The 23659-nt window shown below is 40.0% G+C and overlaps 1 protein-coding gene across 2 annotated transcripts in view; it reads right to left on the bottom strand.

The window, feature by feature from the left end:
* SNX24 (sorting nexin 24) overlaps nucleotides 1–23441 on the bottom strand; it is an 80253-nt gene extending 56812 nt beyond the window's left edge. Inside the window, exon 1 of one of the 2 annotated variants that reach the window (XM_031607162.2) lies at nucleotides 22972–23441. In XM_031607162.2, the coding sequence (XP_031463022.1) occupies nucleotides 22972–23031 (60 nt within the window). In that variant the 5' untranslated portion in view covers nucleotides 23032–23441. Of the gene's footprint in view, nucleotides 1–404; nucleotides 879–22971 lie in introns of those variants that run through there. The other variant, XM_090132678.1, reaches the window with a different exon arrangement.
* Between the last annotated feature and the right edge of the window lie 218 nt (nucleotides 23442–23659).

Consider the following 23659-nt stretch of genomic DNA (forward strand, 5'->3'; position numbering starts at 1 on the left):
CGTTTGCTTTAATTCTCCATTGTCACTTCTGAAAGCCGTTTCAGAACAACTTCACAATTAAACTAAACCAAAACAAAGAACAGACAACACAGCACAACACTCCCAATGCCTTGATCCTTGCTTCTCTAACAGAAACCCGAAGTCACTGATGAAAGTCAATTATTTAATGAAAGAGTATGTTAACATGACTTTCCCCACTGTTTATTTCTGAGAAGAATATTTTCAATACTTATTTAATCTTCCCGTATCTTAAGAGCAGGTAGGACCCAAGACTTAGTATCAAGACACAAGAATAAAAGAAGAGGTCACCTGTGAGCAGACCATTTAAAATACTTTGTGCTGTGCCCAGTAACACAAGAAGGCTTTTTTCTCTTCAGTATTTTTGAATTATTTGACTTATGTACAAGCCACAATCATCTTGCTGCACGCTTACGGAAAATGAAAAATCTTGTCTGAAGCAATACCAAATCATTTATACACAGCAGACATCCAGCTGTCATTTCTGTCTATCCCAGCAGCACACACCCTCCTTAGTCTAGGTGAGCTGTCAAGTTCCTAGTTTCTGACGTGTATTTACATCATTCAATGACATCTGACAGTAGTGAAAGGCCACAGAAAACTGCTTATTGATCACAGCAAAACTAGTTGACGGAACAGATGAGGTTGTATCACAGAAATGCAGCCACACTCAGGTGATGACATTTTGCTCCCTTGTATACAACTGCTTAATGGAATACAACTTCATTATATCATGCCACTAGTGCTTAAAGAATCGCATAGTTCTCATGAGTGTTTTGTCTATGCAGTGATGAGGACAATCTATTTGTACTGGTACCAATGTATTATTAACCCGATTTGCTCATGAACACTTGCAAGCTACCAGCCAACGTGTCCCGATGAATATACTAAGAGACACTGAAGACTCAATCTTGCCAAAATTTAATTGAGCTGACCTTTTAAAAAAAGATGGAATTACCATTTAGGGAGCCAGATCTGCTCAAGATTTACTTCTGCAGAATACTGTGCTGCTTAGTAAAGACATTTTGAATGACCATTTTTGTGCTTGGGACTGGTACAGTTTCCCAATGGAAGGGATAACTGATCATTAGTATTTCAGAGGTTATTATATCAACTTGCATGAGAGTCTTTCAAACTATATTGATTTTAATGCTGAAGAGTTCTTGGACAGCAGCTCTCCATATACACTGTCCTACAGTACCCTACAGATAAAATATCCACTTCCTTATTTTTATTCCCTTCTTTTTGTCACCTTGAATAGAGTCTCCCTATCACCATAAACTTATTTTGCACAGAGTTAATATCTGTAAGGATGTAACTGTACAGACAGTCCTCACAAAATCTATGTTTATATTAGCTGTATAGATGAAAGACTCATAGCAGTCAGGACAAAGTAAACTGCAACAATTAAAAAAATGCCAGCAAAACAACTGAAGAACTTTAAATCACAACATTCTTCATTGAGGCTGATGAATGAAAAGAACTCAGAAAAACTTACTCTTCATATCTTAGAGTGGGCAGAAGCAATTAAGTCTTTGTTTCAAACAAGAAAAATCTTAGGGAGAAGAAGATGGTCCAAGAGTCATTCTTCACGATTGGTAACTGTTGCTCAGCCTAAGTTAATCAATACCCTTACTTAACTACTTACTTATAACTGAAAACAGTCTTCAGCAAAGCTATCGGCCACCTCACACACTCATAAAATTACTTCTGTTTCAAGAGGAAAGAAATGAAAGACTCAGCTCTCAGAGGCATTTCCTTTCCCTTGACTTTGAACAAGCAGAATGAGACCAAGGGCTGACTAAATCAACGCCCCACGTAACTAAAGAAGTACATGCTTTAAGAGTATCAGAGAAACAGAGCTGAATAACTTAAACAAACAAGGTACTTCTCGTGATTTTCCTTAGCAGAGACAACTTGGACAATCCCATTTACCACACATAAACAACAAAGGAAAAAGATGGCAAGAGTCTAGCTGTTTTCCGTTTCATTGAATGACTCAAACTTCTCTGAGACAAAAAAGATTAATGGTAAGCATGTTCTCCCCTTGGTGCTCTTGTAACACACGTACTGCAAAGAATCTAGAATAATTTTGCTTTGAGAAGAACATCTTGGGGCAACAACGATTATGTATTCAACGTTTGTGATGCTAAATTTCTGAACAGCAAATCCTCCGTAATCTTTATTAAGTTAGAGATGACTGACAGTATGAATGTTTTATGTATATTTAAGAATTATTTTATGTATATTTAAAAAGTTTTTTTTTAAAGTCATTGCAAAAATAAACAAAGAAAATAAAGATGAAGAAGTTTTTTTACATTTCTGCCAAAACATTACGGCATAAACTTTTATTCTTAAGAATATCAGGAAGAATATCTTTAGACAAGAAGTCACAGACGAATTACATACTGTCCTTTCCAACTCTGGCTCTTGTATGTTGTGCTTATACAGAAAACAGGAAATTCTCTTCATCTCAGTTGTCTGATACGCATAAATATGTGGGCACAAAGCCTCATTGCTTATACTGATGATGGCAGCAATTCATAACCAATTATGAAAAAAACACCAACCCAAACACTCTTGCCAAAGTGAACTTAATTTTAAATGAACACAACATATAAACACAAATTGACTTTTAATTTGAGTGCAAAGTATCCATCCAAAGCACAAGAAACATTCCTGCTTAGTCAGTGAACTTATTTTGAACCACCTGAAAATCAAGGATATACTACTTTGTATTTATTCCCATTTTTTTCAGGATGTACCTTGTAGCAAGTTTTCTCAGGAAAAGCAAGAAGCCATGTACTTCTGTAATAGAATAGGAGCTAAGAGGCCTGGAAACACAGACTGTATGACAGGCTGTTAACATATGGATCCATGAGGACAAGCAGAATTTGAAAGAGAACTACAATAAACACACTTTGCTGTTCCAGTCTTTAGATAACGTATGTTAACTTTCAAATGTGATAGCTACAACTTAATCTCTTTTAGATTCAGCTTTTATTTTTCTAAGGCAATTGCCAGCTCCTAACTCCATCATGCAATAATCCAAATTATTTGCTCAAATTTAAGGCATTACTTTAATATTCCTTTATTTCATTACAGGAAAACATCCATCACGGGTATGTTTCTGTTTTAGAGGAGACAGAATACTTTTTTCTTCCCTGTGAATGATTCACAGAAAGCCCACATCACTACATCTGGCTTCAAAAGGAGAGAAACTGACTCTTTATGACAGGGATATATGAGCTGGGTAAATGCCCAAGCCATTGCTCAAAGCATGCCTGTAGCAGTATCATCACTTCTTTCCAGACAGGCACACTGAGCTGAAGCAATAACTTTTGTTTTCCTTGTTTAACTCAATGGAGTTAAAGTCAAAGTCAAAAGAAAAAGAAGTACTTGCATTCATTATGCATCAGGGGTACCTTTCTTTGTTAGTGAAAAAATATAGATTTTAGTGCCATAGGCTGTTGTCTTAAAAAGGGTGATAATAAACCGAGAACCTAACATTTTAAAAAGGAATCCTGAAAAACATGTGCATGTGGTCTCAAACACTTATACGTTACTTACACACAGTAATTTACAGTTCCCTCTGTTGTCTTGAATCCCAAAGCCTAAGACATGACAGCCTGCATCACATAATTGCACAACATGCAACTTAGGAAAAGGCTTTGAGAAGGGTGCCATCTTTGCACTGAAAGCACACAACTCATGAGAGTCTATAAGAACTTCTGCAATGTAGTTTGATCTTACTTTTGTTCCCAATTTCACTTTCAATATTCTTAGCCTGCTCCTTGGTAAAATCATTGACTTGTTTTTTTTGCACAAAATTCCGTGCACAAGTAGGAACCTGTCCTCCCTGTCTAGGCAGCTTCAAAATCATCAACGCTCAGTTATATTACCAACAGTCTGGGCATGGAACTCTTTTTTTTTTTTTTTTTTTTGCCTTTTTTTTTTTAAGGTTAAGATAGATGTGTGTACATACGCATTTGAAAATCAAATCAGTTTAAAAAAGATACAATCACTACATCTATTACTGAAGAAGAACACCTAAACATAACCAAAGTTTACGTGTATAGAAAATCAGTACATAAAGAATAACACACTCATTTAAATCTGCCAGAACATTGTTGTGCTCAATAAAGTGATAAAATATTTTATACTTGCAGGATCCTGGAATCTGCTCTCTTTATCTGAACACACAAATTTGGTGCTCCTGTCAACACAGTTAAAAAAATACACTCTGGATATATTTCAGAGAGAGGTGGGTACAGGTTTCTTCCATAGATGAAGACGCAAAATTAATTTCCCACTGCCAAGTATCTGGTCCACCACACTGCTGTCTGAAAATGTCATTCAGGATGCTGACATTTTGTTACCCATTTTGCATCAAAATTCTGAATTATTTTGGAATTACTCTGGAATGGGTAATTTTTTGGAAGAAAGAACTGCAGTTACAAGAAATAATACAATCAATCACCAAGCAATAAAACAGCCATTTGTTCTAACCAAACATTTCCTTTTAAAAGAACATACAATACTCTTCCAATTATCACTACTCAATTATCATCAACCACCAGAATAAATCACATGTAGGTCATGTTGATCAGTATGTACAAATGTAACTACTAGAATTACCTAACTAATAATTTCAATTCCTAGCACGTCACCAGCATATCACTAAGATGAAGCACAGCAGAATTTTGCCACGTATTCATCTACTGGAGAGGCAGAAATACTCACATATTCAGTTTTTCTTAATTTTTGACAAATTTAGGTAATCTCACAGGAGGCCTGTTTCAAAGATCTGAAGAAATAAAAGCATAAAAATGTTAGGCTTAAGTGACCAGATCAACTAGTAGACTTAGAGGCAGAGGGAAAGCTGCTATTCTTATAAGGTATAGTGATTTCACTAGATATGCAGAGAACAAATATCACAAGAAGGAAAAAGCAAGTAATCTCATGCTACACTAAGGAATTCTTTCACAGAAGTAATTTTATTTGTTCAACAGTTGTAACAAAATGTTATCACCTTGTCAGAAAGATTAAATTTTTTATTCAATTCCAATCAGGTATTTATCAGTCACTTGAAGACATTTCTGTGCCTGTAAGTTATCACTTTTTAGAATCAACCTAATCAATCCAAATATCAATTTAGCAAAACAAAAATATGGTGTAAACAATGGTGTTCTCTTCTGCCAACTGTTTATCCTACTTCTCAAAGCTATACAATGCCTAGAAAAGAGAAGACAGGTAAGGAAAAAAAGCAAAAATATTCTTCATTATAATGCCCAAACTACCAATAGAATAAAAATCTCAACCAAATAATGGAAAGAGATCATGCGTGTGCAGATCTTTCATTCTCTTGTCGAGGTGGAATATGCGTAGAAGTGATAAGCACAAGTTTTTAGATAGTACTCCTCAATCAAATTTCACAAGTCTCAGCAGGGACAGAAAAGCATGCAACACTACTACCTAATAGCTTGCTATCTCTTACTGCTCCAATCTGCTGTTATACCAGAATTACAGAAATTAATCAGTTTGCTCCTGACAGGCAAGCTCTGAGTGTAAGTATTGTTATTACAGAGAAAACTTAAAAATATGCTCTGTCTCTTCATCTCAGTTTTAACCAACTCCACATGGCTCTTCAGACTTTTCTGCAGCAATCAGAGCATTGTGACTTGACCAGACCTGAAACTGAACTCTCAGATCTGATACAGGGCATCAGAAGAGGGTGATTTTGCTGGAAAACAGTGAGTTTTCCACTGGCCATTTCAGTGGAAGATTCTTAGTTGTTAAAACATATTTTGAGTTAAGGCTCCTTAGGATATGTATATGAGCTTCAACAAACACGACTGCAGCACAGAACAATGCAGGAACAGAAAACTCTCATCTATGTTTAGAAGAGGAGGTTGGGTAAAGGATATGAAAATCAACAGAGCAGTTGGTTCCATTTAATTATGTGCAATGCATCCCTCATTAAGAAATTCCAGTAATTAAAGTAGTACAAGCAACAGAGTCTTTCCATTTCATTCAAAATTTGATAAATTATACTTATGAATACATCAAGATGTTTATGTCCTTTCATTCTTTCTTATACTGAAAATATTTCAAATCCTTAGCTATAAATTTTATAGGAAGAAAAGAGATTTTCCTCAATACAGCCAATACAGAAAAACTGGAAATGGATTTTATACAGTGACTTGAATTGACCACGCTGATGTTGCATGATTAACCAACAGACTTGGGCAGGGTACTCTCAACCACCTATTTACCTTAATAAATACACACTTCAGCAAAAAGCAACACATGCTTGATATCTTTCCATTGGAGTTGTTAAAAGTGGCCTTAAAGTTTTAATTTCGAGGGAAATGGAAGAAAACATTACTAATACATTCATGTAGTCCACAGATTTGTCTCATCAGACTTTCCAGTGTCTTTTCAGCATTTTAGGGCACAGAAACATAGCAGATACAACCAGAGCCATTTCCTAACCACTCATCTTTCCTTCAAGCTGTGAAGTTTGACTCTTATAAATCAACTGAGACTGCATTAGATTAGAGTTCCAGTATTAAACTGCTGAATGCTTTGCCGTTTTCCTTTAAAATGTTAAGTACTATTTAAGCTTGGCACAGACACTCCCAACTCAAACACAGTGGGATAATGTAACAAATAATAAGCACAATTCTTTTCTAGGATTTATGGTTTCAAATATGCTAGTATATGCAATTAAAAATAATGTAATTAAAGTGACTTTTACATACTTCCTAAATTCAATGCGCAGAGTGACCCCTACCGGTCAGCGAGGCACCTGAGCAAAGATAAACCCGACAGAAAAACACCCCTTCCAGAAACAAATCCACGTGAGTTTATACGGACAAACCTCAGCTAAGAGTATAATTACCTTGTTCAAGTCACAGAATGGTTGAGGCTAATAATTTTGAAGCAAAAATCCACCAGTGTATTCGATGGAATTTTTAAAATTCAATTCTTCTTCTTAATATAAATGAGAAAATAATCAAGAAAAGGACTTGTAAACAACACTTAGCACATACCTGCATGTACGGCTGAGAAGTAATTAATAAGAGTTTAAACTTCCCTCTCCAAAAAATCTTAAAAATGCCTAGGAGGAACAACCTTTAGTCTACTGTCTTTAAATGAAAAATATATTTTTACTGTGCTTTCCCAATTAAACATTTCCCAATTAAACATTAATACCAATTGCTACAAGAAGTCCCCATGAATTAGATTAAGTTCACTACTACTTATATTATACATAATAGAGGAAGTCATAGAAGTATCTAACTATTTCTCTAAACACTACCTGCTTTAACACAGAACTAATAACCCAGATGACCAATAATGCATTCTGCAATACACATGTCACCTAATACACTCTTTATTCATTTAACAATTACAGTTGTAGGAGAAACAGTTGAAGATCTTAACAGTAATATGAGTATGCTCACAGATTAATAAAGAAAAATAGGCTGTTTATATCAAGTATTGAATGTTCACTTCATTTTTTTTTTTTAATAAATTATATATTACAGACATATACACATGAAAATTCAGCACTCAGCTTGGCTCAAAAGCAATCTGAAAACTGTAAAGCTTGAACCAAGTGTGAATTCTCAGAGCATTTATTTGAACGTCAGGTTTTTTAATAACGCACACAAAATTACAACATGAAGTGTACAAAAGATGAGACAAACCTCAGCCTCTGACTTCATTTCAGTTAGGATTAATGCCAAGAACCTGTGTATGTGGCTCTGGAAATAATGTCTCCTATTTATTTCCATGGAAACTACAAGTTACAAAGAGCACAAGAACACTGTTTAATAGAGCAAATTCTCAGTTACAAAACACCATTTTTCAACACAGTAATTGGCACTAACTATGCATTTTCACCAGCAATGAGCAAGAGCCTGTATGCTGCACACACGCATGAAAATCTGCACCAGTGGAGCTGATCGCTGTCGCCACTGCTGCAGTGCAGCACCACCCCTCATGTGCTGCAGCCACTGTTTAGTCTCTATAAATGTTCAGCAAGCATTTATGCATGTCAGTGGGTGCCAGTTTCCACATGGGGGAATTCAGTTCCAGCCTTTTGCTTCCTAGGCTCTTCCAGGTCAGACACCCTTTTGTCAGAGTGCCCCTCTGCTGCCAGCTGTCACACAGCAACAGCATGTAATGGAATACTGGGAAGGCTCAGCCTCTCCTGCCATACCACCATACCATGCCTCTGACATCATGGCCCAGGAGAATAAAATAAGAGGCATTACTTTTGGAGCAGGTCTTGAAGTAACAAAAGCAATGCTGATTTCCACTCCTAAAGGAAACCTTTGCCAAGAAAGCTGAAGTAACAAACAAAACTCCAATCTCCTCTCACTGTTCCAAAATTTCTGCAAAGTAAGGGGAATATTCTGTAGTTACTGCAAATTTCCACATCAATCCAGCATTGCCCAAGACTTGTTTTTTGTAAGCTCCCAGTATGAACATTACCACTCCAAGCAGCTCGGGGCTAGCTGGGACCTGGAGGCAAAACCAAGACCTCTGAACTTCTCAGTGGTCACAGTCTGGTCTACAACATGATTTTTCATTTCTGACCACTCATCAAAGTTGTTGAAGTGAACAATTGCAGCCAAAAGATGTTTTTAGAATGCATTCAACCAGTGCTAATTTAGCATGCTAAATCCCTAGAGTCTTCAACAGAAGCTCCACATTTCATAGAGATTTTATTTTTGGGACCCATATTTAAATATTTACATCCCTACACAAAAGAGAATAAAAGAAAGAAAAAAAAAAAACACTGACATGCTATAAAACATTTAAGAAGCCTGTAACTTGACTTTTTTTTTTTCCAAAACCATACACTGAACTTTGATACTATTTTCACTGAAATGCACAGAGCATTACAACACAGCCTGTAAAAATATAAATTTAGCCATTATTAGGCAATAAAAATATTGCCAAAGAACACTGAGTTTAAAAAATTACACACTCCAAAGTCAGAAAATTCAAGAAATTATGCTGTCCATGTACAACTGCCCAGCCAGCTACAGTACCAGACATACTACTACATCAGTAAGCTGCTCTGATCAGCTGCCTTTTACCCGTTTCCTCTTCCAAAACCTGATCTCTGCATGGCAATGCAAACCCACACTGTGACTGCAGGGATGTGAGAGCCTATTTGGCAAACTGGGGGATTTCCACATAACTCCTTCTCAAAGCACATCCTCGTGGTAAAGTGTCTGTTCTGCAGATTTGAACGTCCAAAGAAACAGCTACGCAGTTGGCACATACTGAACTCTCGGCTAAAAACCACTCTTGATGACCTGCATATGTAACAGTAATCAAAATTAAATCTTCTGTCTTGTCAGATCTCTCCAAATAAGTCTGTGCTGAAGTTGTTCTCAAGATAAAGATTTAATACTGTTCTAGTTAAGTGCACAGGTGATCCAGAACTTCAAACAGCTGACAGTCGGAGGATATCAGCCACTACACAAGCTACTTAGCTACTCCCTTGTCCTTCCTGATAAATTGATCAATCACTTTCCAATCTCTTCTGTAAATCTGTTGGAGATCTGTAAATGGAATTGTGTTTCAATGTCTACAAGCTAGGAACTAAGAACTGTTTTAATGCAGGAGGTAAAAAGGGGCTTCCATCATACAACTTCTGGAACTGAGGGCTGAGTAAACACTGACTCTTTTTGTCTGCTTATCATTCTGCCCAAAATAATCTCACTGCTTCCCCAAGAAATACAGAAATTGCATGAGATAGAACAAATAAAGACCTTTTGTCTTAGTCATCATTCTTGCTAATAACAGTGATTCTGAGCACTCCCAATTTGGTCAACATCAAACACCCTGCCAGTGCTAAGGATAGCAGTGAAAGACAAGTGGCTTATTTAGTGTTTAGACCACAGGCACATCATCATACTGCTGTACATTCAATATTCGCACCAGGTCTTCTAATTTAAAATTCTAGCCCTGTAGGAATTGGAGAAGATTCTTTGACCATTTCCTTGGTGTTAAGGGGGAAAAGCTACATCTAAAAATCAGCAACAAGTAAATTACTGACACTGAGAATACAGTGAAGCTAAGCTACCTGGATGTGTCTGACTGCAAACAGCAAAAGGGAACTGGAATGGCAGATACCAAAGTGCTGTCTTATTGCCTTGTTCTACACCTCTGAAGTATGGCAAAATATATGGTCCAAGGTTCAATGAAGCACACTAGTGCTCAACAAAAGGCATACAGAGTGAAGCAGACAAGAATTTCACCAAAAGCCATGACATAGTGCCTCCTGCATTAGGTCAGAGACAAGGTTTGCACTAGTAGGGAACATGAAAGAAACATCACTCAAACCAGACAGCACTAACCTTTAAGCACCAAAGCTAGCATTGGCAAGGAACAGCGCATCCATGAAGTCACAAAGAGGTAACTGATAAATGCATTAACTAAATGAAAGATTAGATCGTATCTTCAGTAACTTCTGCAGATAAACGAATGCAACGCAGCAACCAACAGTCACTGTCTCAATTTCCCCTGAAGTACTTTTACTCTTAAAAATACAACTCTCTGATCAACTCCTGAAAATTCTTGGTAGCAAGTTGTACACACTGTTTGAACTTTGTTCTTTAAGTTCTGTCATTTGGAAACCTGAAGTCTCTTAACTTCCAAACTTGTATAGTTCACCTCCATGCTTCTTCAGATGAGACAGGATTGAGGTGGAACACACCTGTTCTTTCAGGTATTAACTCTAGGAAAGGCTCCTCTTTCAGGTATTAACCCTAGGAAAGGCTCCTGCATGGTTTTCCCATTTTATAGAAACATGCTAGTACCTTTTTTAACAAGTGAGGGCAAAGGGCTGTACAAGTATCGGACAACCAGAGCTGCATCAGCCCTCCTGCCACTCCTGTCCCGATGCTGCTTTGAGCTTCACAGGCAAACCACTAACCCCCCTCCCTCCTCCTACATTGGCCACTTGGCAAGCTGAGCACTTAAAGAGGATATAATTTCCACTTTATGGTGAAAATTATATACAAGAAGAGGTGCTCTGAAGTAGGAATGGCAACAAATTCTTGTAGTTTCTTGATTAGCTTGAAGATTGATAAGTTTTTCCCCAGTGGTCTGTATCTGCTTCACTCTACGTATGTACACAGTTAGATACACATACACTTGGTCCCATTCTTCACTGTTAACCATTTTTAAGTCTGAAGTACTAAGGATGTACTAAAGAACAAAAATGCTTTTCTGAATAGTATTAGTGGTGTTCAAAAAAAAAGGAAAAATATCTGATGTAACAAGTCTGACTCAAAACATAATGCTACTTAGGAACAGAAAAAATGGCTATCCCACAGGAAGACCTTCAGCAAACTAAAGACATTTCTTTTCCTGCCTTGAGAGACAGAGATGGAACAGCTCAAGACTATTTCAGCAACTGTGCCACTATGAGAACCTCTAATACTTCCAAACGGAGAAGAACAGAGCTACTTTGGATGAACTCTCAATAGCTGTTTTAATGATGAACATATAACAAAACAGCTAGCACTCTGCTTTAAAAAACAAACAAACAAACAAAAAACTACAAAAAAACTCCATGAAATAAACGCAAAACATTTTCAGAAGTTGGTATACCTCACCCTAGAAAAGAACTTTTCCTTCTTTCTGTGTACAGTATGAACAGTAGGCTCTGGCTGTAGCCCAGAACTTCTCTGAGAAACTGTGTAACACAATAGTATTTTTCTGAATATATTTAGAACAGAAAGGGAAAAAATGCAGGCTCACTGGAACATTGTGCTTAGCTAAACAAAACTGCTAAGAACTGTTGAAGCTGAAGGAGGAAGGAAAATGGCAGACCTGCACAAATTTGCTAGCGGGGTGCTCAGAGTGACATTGCTGTCAGGAATTCCCTAGGTAAAACAAAAAAAAACAAAACGGATTGTGCTCAAGCATTTTTATAAATTCCTCAGAGATGCCATGAATATTAATAAGAACATTTTTTAAAACAGTTTGTTAAATATTAAAGCATGTGCATGTATGCCATACTAATGTACAACAGCTGATTAAAATTTGCCCTTCCCACGGGTCTCAGTAATACACTCTTTTTTCTGCTCTTCAGAGAAATTCTTGTTAACCAAAACTAACATGTTCAAAATAACAAGATTCAAGGATCTGGCAGTTTTTTAGAACAGATTACTGACATGGTTTTGAATGTTTCTCAGATTAAATCACTAACATTAACACCTTCACATTAATCGATTGGTGTCAGCAGAATTCTGGTGAGCTATGCTGCAGGCTCCAACACAGAAGTAGTAATCAATTTAGGAAGTCAGCTGAAAAAAAAATGATGCAAAGATCAGAGTTGTCAATGGCAAAATAATCTCATCTCAGTGGTGTCAAAAGAAGAGTAAAAAAAGTCACACGTTTATTTCATAATGAAACAAAACTACTCTAAACAAAGGTTTAATTATCCAGCAAGTCAGAAATAGCTAATTAAGATCTATGGATAAATTCTTCTGAAATCTATATTCAAAATCATATTTATCCAATTTCACATCAGATACATTTTAGAACAAACTGTACAAGTCTTTTTTTTTTTTTTTGTAAACAGTGTTGAAGATCATAACTCCTAAGAAATGCAGTGATGTTGTTTAGAGACTACTAAAACTCCAAATAATTAATACTTGGTTAAACACTGAGGAAATAAAAATGGAATGAATACAGTTTACTCTGCAGAAATTACTGAAAATTTTTACACCTAAGTACTGCCTTCCCCCTGCCCTGGCACGAAGGAACAAAGCCACACATTTTTTGTCTTCACTTTCCATCCACTAACAGCTCTTAAGCACAAATAATGTTTCTTTCTTAAGCTGCTAAATTCTTGGCTCTACTGAATTAGCAAAGGGGTTCTTCTCCAGTATTGAGAAGAGGGGTGTTAAATACTACTGAAAATAGGGTTCCCATTTCTCCATACTCTCTGTGTGGCTATCACCATCATGAGAGCTCAACCATGTTACGTGCCACAGAGAGCTACCTGACACAATCTGTACTGCATTCTTTACCTTCCACAAGCAAACCATCAGAATCTATTAAAATTACTTTGTGCCGATAGCACTAGAGACATGACAAATCACAGGCCAAGAGTCAGATACCAAAGAATGTGTCTCAGGGCATTGGGGCCAGGCCCATTTGCAAGCAAATGATATTGCGTGAAGCTGGCATGCTCAGTGCATGACAAACTGATGCAATTTCAGCACTGTCGGAGAAGGTGGGTGAGATTTCTCTGATGTTGGCTATGGTTAGTGTACAGAATTGTGCAGAGTTCCCAGATTTGAATCACTTGGGGCCTGAGAGGGCTTCACTTGACAAGCCACAAATAATTACACTACACTCTTTCTATTGTACTCTATTATTTTGCCTCTTATCTGTAAGCTTTGAGCACTCATGAACAAGCAAGGTCGCTTCTATTTTGACCATGATGCAACAAAACATTGCTCTTTTCTGATATGATAAATAAAACACAGCCCTGCAAACTAAACATTTTTATCAGGTCCATTTTCCACTTCTATAAGCAACAACAACTTTGGGAGCCTGTTAGCAGAGCAGAGGTTGGAAATAACCATGCAGGCAAGTTCATGAGCTTTTCACTTAGGGTGATATAGTTATCTCATTATAGTAAAATCTCGTTTGAGAAACAGGGCATTAAGCTCTTAGCCCTTAACAGATAACAGTTATATCTGTGATTACCTTAAGCAAGTTTTTACCCCCTTTCAAATCAGCCATTTTTGACAATTTAGTTGGCAAGTAGCACGCATTACTTGTGAATGTGCAGCATGTTGCTGGTTCCTTCCCAGGCACCAAATCTATTTCCAGACTGAAGTAACTGCATTTTCTGTGGAAGACCAAAAAAGTGTTATTCAGACACCTAGGTAGCCAAGGAAATTTGGCATGAACAGTATTATCTTAGCCACTGGATTTAAAGAATAATGACATTCATGATTATATCCACATTAAAGAAAAAAAAAAAGAGGAACAAAAGAATAAGAGGTGCTCATGACTACAACAACTAAATAATAGTCATCTTTTCCTACTTCATAGAACATTCAATTTTCAGAGAAAAATGCCTTCCTTCTCCCATGGACTGGGCGAAAATCAGACATTTCAGATTTTCAAATTACCAACCAGACAGTTTTCCTTTTTATCTTTTTTTCAGACTTAAAACTGTTTAGAGGTTTTCTAAAGCTGAAATTAGCATCTAACAGTAAATGAAAAATTCAAATGTGAATACTAAAATGCATGCAGAGACAACATGCTTCCTAGAACTGTTTCTGATTCCTATTAATGCATTCTACTTACATTTTCTTTCCATACAGCAGCAATTATGTGCTAAAAGAGAAAATACTAAAAGATCTCTTGACTGAAAGCGGTGAATTTCAAATATCCTCTCCTACTTTCTCTCTAATTCAGGCCAACATAAAGATTGTCTTGTGTACTTACAGAGGATTGTAATTGTCTTCTCTTAACACTCCTGGCAAGTTCTCACCAAGTTCTTTTTTAAAACATCTAAAAAATGTTCTTTTCCTTTTCTCAACTGATTTGAAAAAAGTTTAGCAAAACACAGAAGAAAGAACTATTTGCCAAGGAAAGGCAGAACTGAAAATGCCAGAAAACCGTATTATGATGTACAGGGGAGATACAGAAGAAAAAATACGGTATATTCAGCCCTACTTCAGAGTGTACTTGAGCTCTGTAACCTGTGTAGAACAGAGCTTCTTAAAACACTCACATGAAATGGCCACTACCAACCACCTTTTATGCACTTGGCACAATGAACGGCCTCTGATCTTTTCAGTTCAGTAGAAAACCAGATGCTTTCACTCTGCACTGTCCTTCCAGGCTCCCACACTACGACTTAAAATCAGAAGCTAGGTCTTGGTATTTTACAGGCAGAATTGAACTTCAATTAAAATTTAACGTTTCAATGTTCTCTGATACAGGTTTAGAAATGGAAGGTTTGGGAACTTCATACAGCTTATGTTGTTGCAGAATACATTTTTTCTTCAAATTTGTAAAACATCAGAAAGGCAATAGGCTATTACATTTTGTGATTCTATAATGTCACAGTACCAAGCTCTGAATCTGTTTTACAGTTATGCAGCATTCAACTCCAAATCTATTTTATACTGGTTTCCCTGAATAGCCATTTCTTCACAGCTCTCAAACAAAGCAAATATTGTTAAAACGTTCTCTGACATTACTACAGATATATTACTGCTTTAATTTATGACTAAAATGAAGACACGTTTTTCTGTTTCCATATCTCTAAAGGACAATAAAGTTAGATTGTAATTATCATCACAGCTGGACTGCAAAGCAGATGTGAGATCAAGTAGTCCTCTTCCTGAAAAGAAGGCAATCTAAACCCAAAGAAACAGAGGAGGCTTGTGGAAGAGCAGAAGTAAAGGCACTTAGCTGAAGTGCATATGGTCACTTTTCATAAAAGCAGTTCCATGTAATCAATACAAACTTGCTTTTGATGAATTGATTATTTCACCACACAATCAAGACTTTCTTTGTCCTTACGTAGGAGGTGGTAGGAACGCTTTAGATTTCACTATTTTCCAATTTGGAGATACTGCAGCACATGAGCACCCTCTGCTCCAGTTCAAAAAGCAGAATCAATTTTTAAAAAGCAAATCAATTGCAGGGCAAGATAAAAATATATAAAATAAAATAACAGAGATCAGTAATCCTTATCTCACAGTTTTCAGGCCTGGTGAGAATAAAGACCATCCTAACTCTACACTGTTTCCAATACACAAGTCAAAGCAGTCAAACACTAATGCTACGGTTAAGGACAGGCACTATTTTTCACAACACCTCACTGGCATACAGCTACCACCAGCGTGGCTAATCCCTCTCAAGCAGGAATTTTCATACCATGCAAGCGATCTAACAACTGCCACCTAGAGGCCACGATCTCAACTGTGATTCACCAACACTGAGATGCACCAGGGATGCCCAACCTTTTGGCTTGCCTGGCACACACACAGTAAAGAGGAATGAATTCTCTCTGCCTGCATTCAGGCAGGTCACTGCAGAAGTACTGCTGTCTATTTATTCTCATGGAAATGACAACCAGGAGCAAAACAACAGTATCTGATAGAGCAAACTGTCAGCTACAAAACATTATTTTTCAATACAGTCACTATCATGAATTATACATTTTCACCAGTGAATAAGAGCCTGCATGCCATGCCTGTAGACATCGGTACCAGCAGAAGTGACCACTTTTGCTGTCACCACTGCTGAACAGCACCAACCCCCTCACTGTGCTCACATTCACAGTTTGGTCTCCGTAAACATTCAGCAAAGTGTTAGTCAGAGATTTTTGATGAAATTTTACTCTTCCTTTAGGTTGTCCTTCAAAACAGCTCCTTCACCTGAGCTGGAGGCACCCTAAAGCAACTCAATGGGTTTCCATTTGGAGGTGAGACTGCTAAGGATGGGATGGAGGCTCCCCTCTGCCAGCTATGCAAGGATAGAGGAGAGACCTGAGCACGGAGAGTGTCCTGCCCCCATTTCTGTCCCAGCTTATTTCAAACCCTGGAAGTATGCAAGCACCTTTTTTGCACTCAAAATGTTTCATTTAAAACAGAATAACATACAACATGTATTAGTTTACAAAATGTGAATTGCTTATAGTACTGCATTTAGGTAGAAATAATAAGATTAAAACAGACTGTTCCAGGAAAGAGTATCCTGCAGGTAGGATATTTGTCATCAGAAAATCCAAGAATAAACAGCTTGTTAAAAGACTTCATACACTTATCCTTTCATTTCCCATTAAAAAATACAACGTCACCTTCAAAGTAAATGACAACACTTCTGCTTTGTCATCAAAATCTTCTTTCACAGGGCTCTACAAAATGCAGTTTTAGTCTTCCTCAAACCACAGAAATCTAAAGCTTGACAAGAAGTGAAAATGAAAAGTTGATAGATTTCCTCACACAATTCTTGTAAAACCATAACACAGAACAATGTTTGCTGACAGTAAAAATGACCAAAATGCAGTTGCTGGAAATCCTGCATTGATGCATTTCCACAGGGGCACTTAACAGAAGCACTTCCACCAACAGACAGCACAGCACTTCCAACACCGGGCCTCTGGGTCAGCCAGCTTCCTTAGCTCTCCTCAAGAGATTTTTCTGCTTCTCATCCCAGAGTCCTGAAAGAATTGGCTGATGCAGTCACCAAGCCATTCTTGATGATGTCTGAACAGTCATAGTGGTCAGGTGAAGACCCTGATTTCAGACTTGAAGAGAGGAGGTACAGGTTGGATGTGAGGAAGAAATTTTTTACTCTAAGGGTGGTGAGAAACTGGAAAAGGTGGTCCTGACAGTTGGTGGATGTCCTGTTCCTTGAAGACACTCAAGGTCAAGCTGGACAGGGCTCTGAGCTCCTGACTGAGCTGTAGATGTCCCTGTTCAGAGGAGGGGAGTTGGACTCGATGACCTTTAAGGGCCCCTTCCGACTCTGATGACTGTGATTCTGCTCAGCAAAATTGGATCAAGATGGACCAAACTTTGTCCTCAGTGGCCTATTGAGTAAGAAACACAATGTGGTCACTAAGCTGCAGCGTAAGTAAAGTTTCATTGGCTTCCTTCCTATTTGTGAATTCCAAGACTGCTAAGATTTAAAGATAATTACTCTAAGAATCACTGAGGTCTATATATTTAGAAATTCTTTAAATGGGCAGCCTGGTCCAGTGGTTGGCGACCCTGCACATAGCAGGGGAGTTGAAACCACATAATCATTCTGGTCCTTTTCAACCCAGGCCATTCTATGTTTCTATGATTCTATGATTCTAGTAATCAGAACACCGCTTCAGTGCAGATAAAGGCTACAGACTCTCAAAAACGTCCAAGGTACTTTACAATCTTACAGGTTGTACCTTGCTTCCACAACTCCAGGAGCAATTCTAGGAGTAGTAATAAAGTGTTAATTAAAAACGCAATAAGCACATGTGTCAGTCAAGTACGACCTCTGCTCTAGAACACGTTTAAACGTATGTCACCTTGACCAGCAGTACACCACTGTAAAAATTTTTTGGTCAATATAAATCAAATGTACAGTAATATATTCAGTAAGATTCCTAGCATCTGAATCAACATTAGAAATCTAACCAGTATTTATTATTCTGTTATTGACAAAGGGAGCATATTTAAATGATAACAAGAACACACGGGTGTCATTTCGAAGTTAAATTGTTCCCTAGGGATATCCTTAGTAAGCGTCTACATTTAAAGGTCATTCACTGCCAAATTATGAACAATTGTTGCATTTATTAGCACAGGCTCAATAGTTTGGAAGCTAGTGTCATCAATTTAAACTGACAATGAAATCTAATTGTCCACAAGGAAAACAGACATTTTCCTTACTCTGTTGCACCACTTTACGTATACACAAAAATAAAATAAAAAAGAGCAGAAGTGTAAGGTTACTCTAGATTTTTCTGGGGAAAAAAGAAAAAAGCTTTCATGGTAGAGAAGAGCATTCTAGCATGAGCCCCTGAAACAAAGATAGAAGGCAACCAGCTCTTCATTTGCTCTGTTGACCAAGCACCACCTCAAGTGTTGTATTGCAGACTTTTCCTTTATTTTATTTGTACTCCTTTCTTTTCCTGAATCAACCTGGAAGCTAAACAGCAAGTTGGTATCAAGCTTCCTCACAACAAAGGATGAACACTCTCCTTTCCAGGCAGTGCAATGGTGGCAGGATGAGTACGAGAGAAAACAGATCCTGCTCTGACAGATAAGAAAGCAGAAGGCCAGATTTGCCAGCGAAGCACTGTGAGCCTGCAGAGCCATCCACACTATGCAGAAGGCCACCACCACCACCACCACGATCAGTAATACCTCTAAAGCCCTCCTTCACTGCAATGGTCCCTTGATAAGCACAGAGCAGAGAAGATGCCTTCTATGACTTCCTGGCACACTGCTAACAGGGAACCCAGCAGAACCATCTACATGCCTCCAGTTCCGTTGTGCTTTTGCACCACTGAATCACATTGCCTCTGATAATTCTTTGTTTCAGTTGCACCAGGGAGCAAGTTATCACCTCTCTAAGACCAGCTGTGTTAAGCAGCCCTTCTGTGAACATCATCATACTGTTTTAAAGGTTAGTAACATATGCAAGCTTGATGACATAAAATAATTGAAATTAAATTACCTATTACATTTAATAGAAAAAACACCATTCACTCAGATATAGTACAGAGCTCCAGAATAGCAACGATCTCCTTTCATTTAAAGCCTATATTTCAAGGAGATTTGGTATGTAACAGCATCCCTTTCTTCTCTTATTTCAGCTTTTCCAATTCATCACACCTAATAGCTCAGAAGTGATGAAACATCTACTTAATCACAAAGACTTCAATGCTTTGCATACTTTAGAGCACAGCTCTGAATACTCACCCCACAGTGGGCCGCCCCAAAAAGAGGTTACATGGTCTGAACTTTTGACATATTTACATGTTCCAACTCTCCAGGTGAAATTTTAGTTCAACAAAAGAAAATTGTTCTGTTACTTTTTCCTCTCAAGGAAATCTCTCTTCCTATCAAGTATCTTCCTACCTCGAACAGAGCTCTCATCAACTTCAGTTTTGCTGGAAGGAGGGTTTATGGTGTCCTCATTTGCACCGGCCATGAAGTTATACCATGCTTGGTATAACACTTAAGCTATTTATGTAGATGGCTCCAAAAGTAATGCCTCTTATTTCTTCCCAGGGAAACTACAACAAAGAGCACAGTAACGATGTTTGATAGAGCAAATTCACAGCTACAGAACACTCTTTTTCAACACAGTCACCACCAGCAGCAGTGCATTTTTGCCATTGATAAACAAGAGCCTCCACACTGAGCTCATAATAATCTGCACTAGTGGAGATGACGCACTTGTTTCACAGCTATAATGGCTTTGGTGCTGTGAAAATGCTGCCCACACAATCCATCACCCATAGGCTGAACAGACAGAAGTCAGACAGCACCAAATCCAGACTATAAAGCATATGTGGCAGGACAGTCCAGCAAAAGGTTGTCGCTACACTTCATAGTCTTCAAACTGGTACGATGCCTGGTGTTATCCTGTTGCAAGAGAAAGGTTTGTCTCCCCTGGCATGACTCTGGAAGTGTAAGCCTTCAGATTAGTCAGCATCACAATGTAGTGGTCTGAGTTGATAGTTTTTCCAGGTTCCAGGAAATCCACAAGGTTCATCCATTTCCTGTCCCAAAAGACAGTGCACATCACTTTGCCCGCTGAGGGCTGCATCATGAACTTTCCTTTCAATAGGGAATACAATGTCACCACTCCTGGGCTGCCATTTTGACTCCGGCTTGTAGAAGTGAGACCACGTCTTGTCAGTGGTAATGATGGAATCCAGGAAACTGTCACCTTCAGCCTCATATTGCTTCAATAGGTCCTGACAAACTTGCATATAGTGTTCTCTCTGTTCCTCTGTGAGCATTTGTGGAAGCCACCTGGTGCAAACTGTGCAATATTCCAAAGTACTCACCATCCAACACACCAAAGCCTGATATTCAGCTCCATACACAGCTCTCTGGTTGTAATCTGCCAATCTGAGTGGATGAGCTGATCAAGACACTCTTCATTTCGTGGTGTGACACCTGTAAGTGGCCATCCAGAACTTGGCTTGTCTTTCACATCACTGTCACTACTGCTGAAACACACCACCCACCCCTCGCCATGCTCTCATCCGCTGCTCGGTCTCTGTAAACTTCAGCACATGTCAAGGAATGTCAGTGGGTGCCACTGTTTCTGCATGAAGAAATTCAGTTCTACGTATTTGCCTCGTATGCTCTTCCAGTTCTGTCAGACTGCCTCTCTGTTGCCATCTGTCACATGGCAACAACGTGTAATGAAATACTGGTGAGAAGGTTCAGCTTCTACTGCAATATCACCACCATCCACCTCTTACATCATGCGCCAACATCATAAAATAGGAGGCAGCCCTCAAAGTAAAGCACCCCATCATTATCAGCACTGACTTCCATCTTCTCTGCCACAAGTATGCCTGACACAGAGGAACTTTGCCTATGCATTTTAGTATGGTTTCATATTCAGGTAAACCCTAGAACTGATCCAATTGTTTACAGAATGATTTTTTTTCAATGTGATGTTTTACAGAAATTCTGACCCCTCATGTGATTGAAGAGGTAAGGTAATCACGCAGGAATAATCATCCATCTCTACTGAGCTAAAAGCAGGTTTCAGTTGCATGAGCTTCAGTCATCGCTACTGACCAGAAAATAATAGTGTTGTAAAAATCTTCACTTTCAAAATTATTTCTATGGTTTCTGGATAGTTTCATTTCTGATTTTCTCTGATACTTACACAGCTTGATGCATGTAAAATGAAAAAAACAGACCCTCTGGGTAGCAGGATTCAGACTGCAAACATTCAAAAAATACTAACTCATATTAAAAATATATATTGCTATAAGAAAAAAAAACCAACGCTTTGTGTGATATTCCTAACTTGCACATCCCTCTGTCATTTCAACCAACCAAGGGACATTTATTTGTCAGGATCACCAAATCATAGAATGGCCTGGGTTGAAAAGGACCACAATGATCATCTAGTTTCAAACCCCTGTTATGTGCAGGGTCACCAACCACCTGATCAGGCTGCCCAGAGCCACATCCATCCTGGCCTTGAAATGTCTCCAGGGATGGGGCATCCATAACCTCCTTGGGCAACCTGTTCCAGTGCGTCACCACCCTCCTAATATCTAACCTAAACCTCCCCATTCCCCCTTGTCCTATCACTATCCACACTCGTAAACAGCCATTCCCCCTCCTGTTTATACGCTCCCTTCAAGTATTGGAAGGTCACAATGAGGTCTCTCCGCAGCCTTCTCTTATCCAAGCTAAACAGGCCCAGTTCCCTCAATCTTTCTTCATAAGGGATGAGGGACGTGCTGGATTCCATTGACTGCCTGTTTTAAATACTCTACCATGTTTTAAAGATGATCTCATACTTCTAAATCATGCTGCAGGTCAACTCTTACACTCAAGCTTAAGAAAGAGGCAGAAATACGGTTGTGGTCACACTTCTATCGGCATGCATCCGAAATGGTCTGCAAGGCTGAGCTGCTCTGCAGGCCCGGACATCTCCTGCTCGTGCACACACAGCAGTGCACATCCACCTCTGCTCTCGGCACAGGACTCGCTCGGTGCCACCACAGATCCCTAAGGAGGCCCAAGCAGGAGGAGCACCAGCCGTGGTACTCACAGACTGTTGGCCAAACACAGGCAAAATGCCGCCGAAGTTCTCGGGTCTGGCTGGAGGCTCTGCGGCAGAAGATGATGACCCAACCGAGGGGAAGTGCAATGACGTCCCTTACTTGCATCGGCTTTGATTTAATCGACAAGCGCTGCGCCCGAGGAAGGCACAGCCTCCCACCACGCCGGCAGCGGCACGGAGCTGAGCGCAGAGCGGTAAGAGCCCGCACAGCCTGGCACGGTTCTGCCCGTGCCGAGAACACGGAGCGGCGCACATCGGGCGGCAGGAGGGAAGCGCCCCACGCCGTTCACCTACACGGAGCCGCTCTGGGGGACGCGATTCCGAACGAACGCTCGTGAGGAAAGAAGCCGGCGCTGCCTGCTTTCTGCAGAACGCTCCGAGGCGGCGGCCGCCGCTGGAATCCGCCGGGACGGGGCCGCTCCCCGGGCACAGCGGTGCCTTCGGCCGCGGCAGCACGCCCGCGGGCCCGGCTCCGAGAAGCCCGGCTCCCCCCCTCGCCTCCCCGCCCGGACGAGCCCCCTCCGCCCCATCCCAGCGCGACCACCGCAGCCTCAGCCGGCGGGGTCGCAGCCACTCGCGGGCGCGGGCTGGACGGGCCCGGCCCGGGGCGGCGCGGCTCACCGTGTAGCCCCGCTCCAGCTCGCTCTCCTCGTAGCGAAAGGAGGGGATGTACACCTCCATGGCCGCGCGGCGACCGCACGCCGCTCCGCCGCGCTCAGGCCCGCGGGCACCTGAGGAGCGCCGCCGCGGCCATCTCCGGGCGGCACGTGACTCCGTGCACGTGACACCGCGCGGGGCGGGGGGCGGGACGGGACGGGGTGCGATGGGACGGCCGGTCCGGGTCCGAGGCAGTCAGGCCCAGTCTGAGAGGGAGCTTGGAACGGGGAAGAATCTCAGCGCTGAGAACGGTTGCCTGGAACGTTCAGTCCAAAACATAACGGAGGAAATCGGGTTCTTCCCGAGGAGCGCAGGAGATGCGAGAGAAGGGCAGGAGGGGCTGCGGCCGTGCACTGCTCCCTCACTAGTGTGTACCTGCGGGGCTCGCGCTCGCGTATCTGCAAGGCTCAGAACCACATACCTGCTGGGCTCAACTGACCTATCTGCAGACATCAGTGCAGTACCTGCAGGGCTCACAGCGCCTGGAAGCACAGCAGGATGACAGCTGCAAGCTGTTTTTATCTCAGTTTCTCTATGCTTTACTGCCAGGTAAATTTAAATGTGTTTTTCTCTAAGCAAAGACCTGTGGCCCAAATAATTCAGTGCAAAATAAAATGCTGTTTACTAAGAACAAGAAAGAAAAAAAGCTAAT

The sequence above is a fragment of the Phasianus colchicus genome, chromosome Z (assembly GCF_987193195.1).
Source record: "Phasianus colchicus chromosome Z, bPhaCol1.hap1.1, whole genome shotgun sequence".
Lineage (NCBI taxonomy): Eukaryota > Metazoa > Chordata > Aves > Galliformes > Phasianidae > Phasianus > Phasianus colchicus.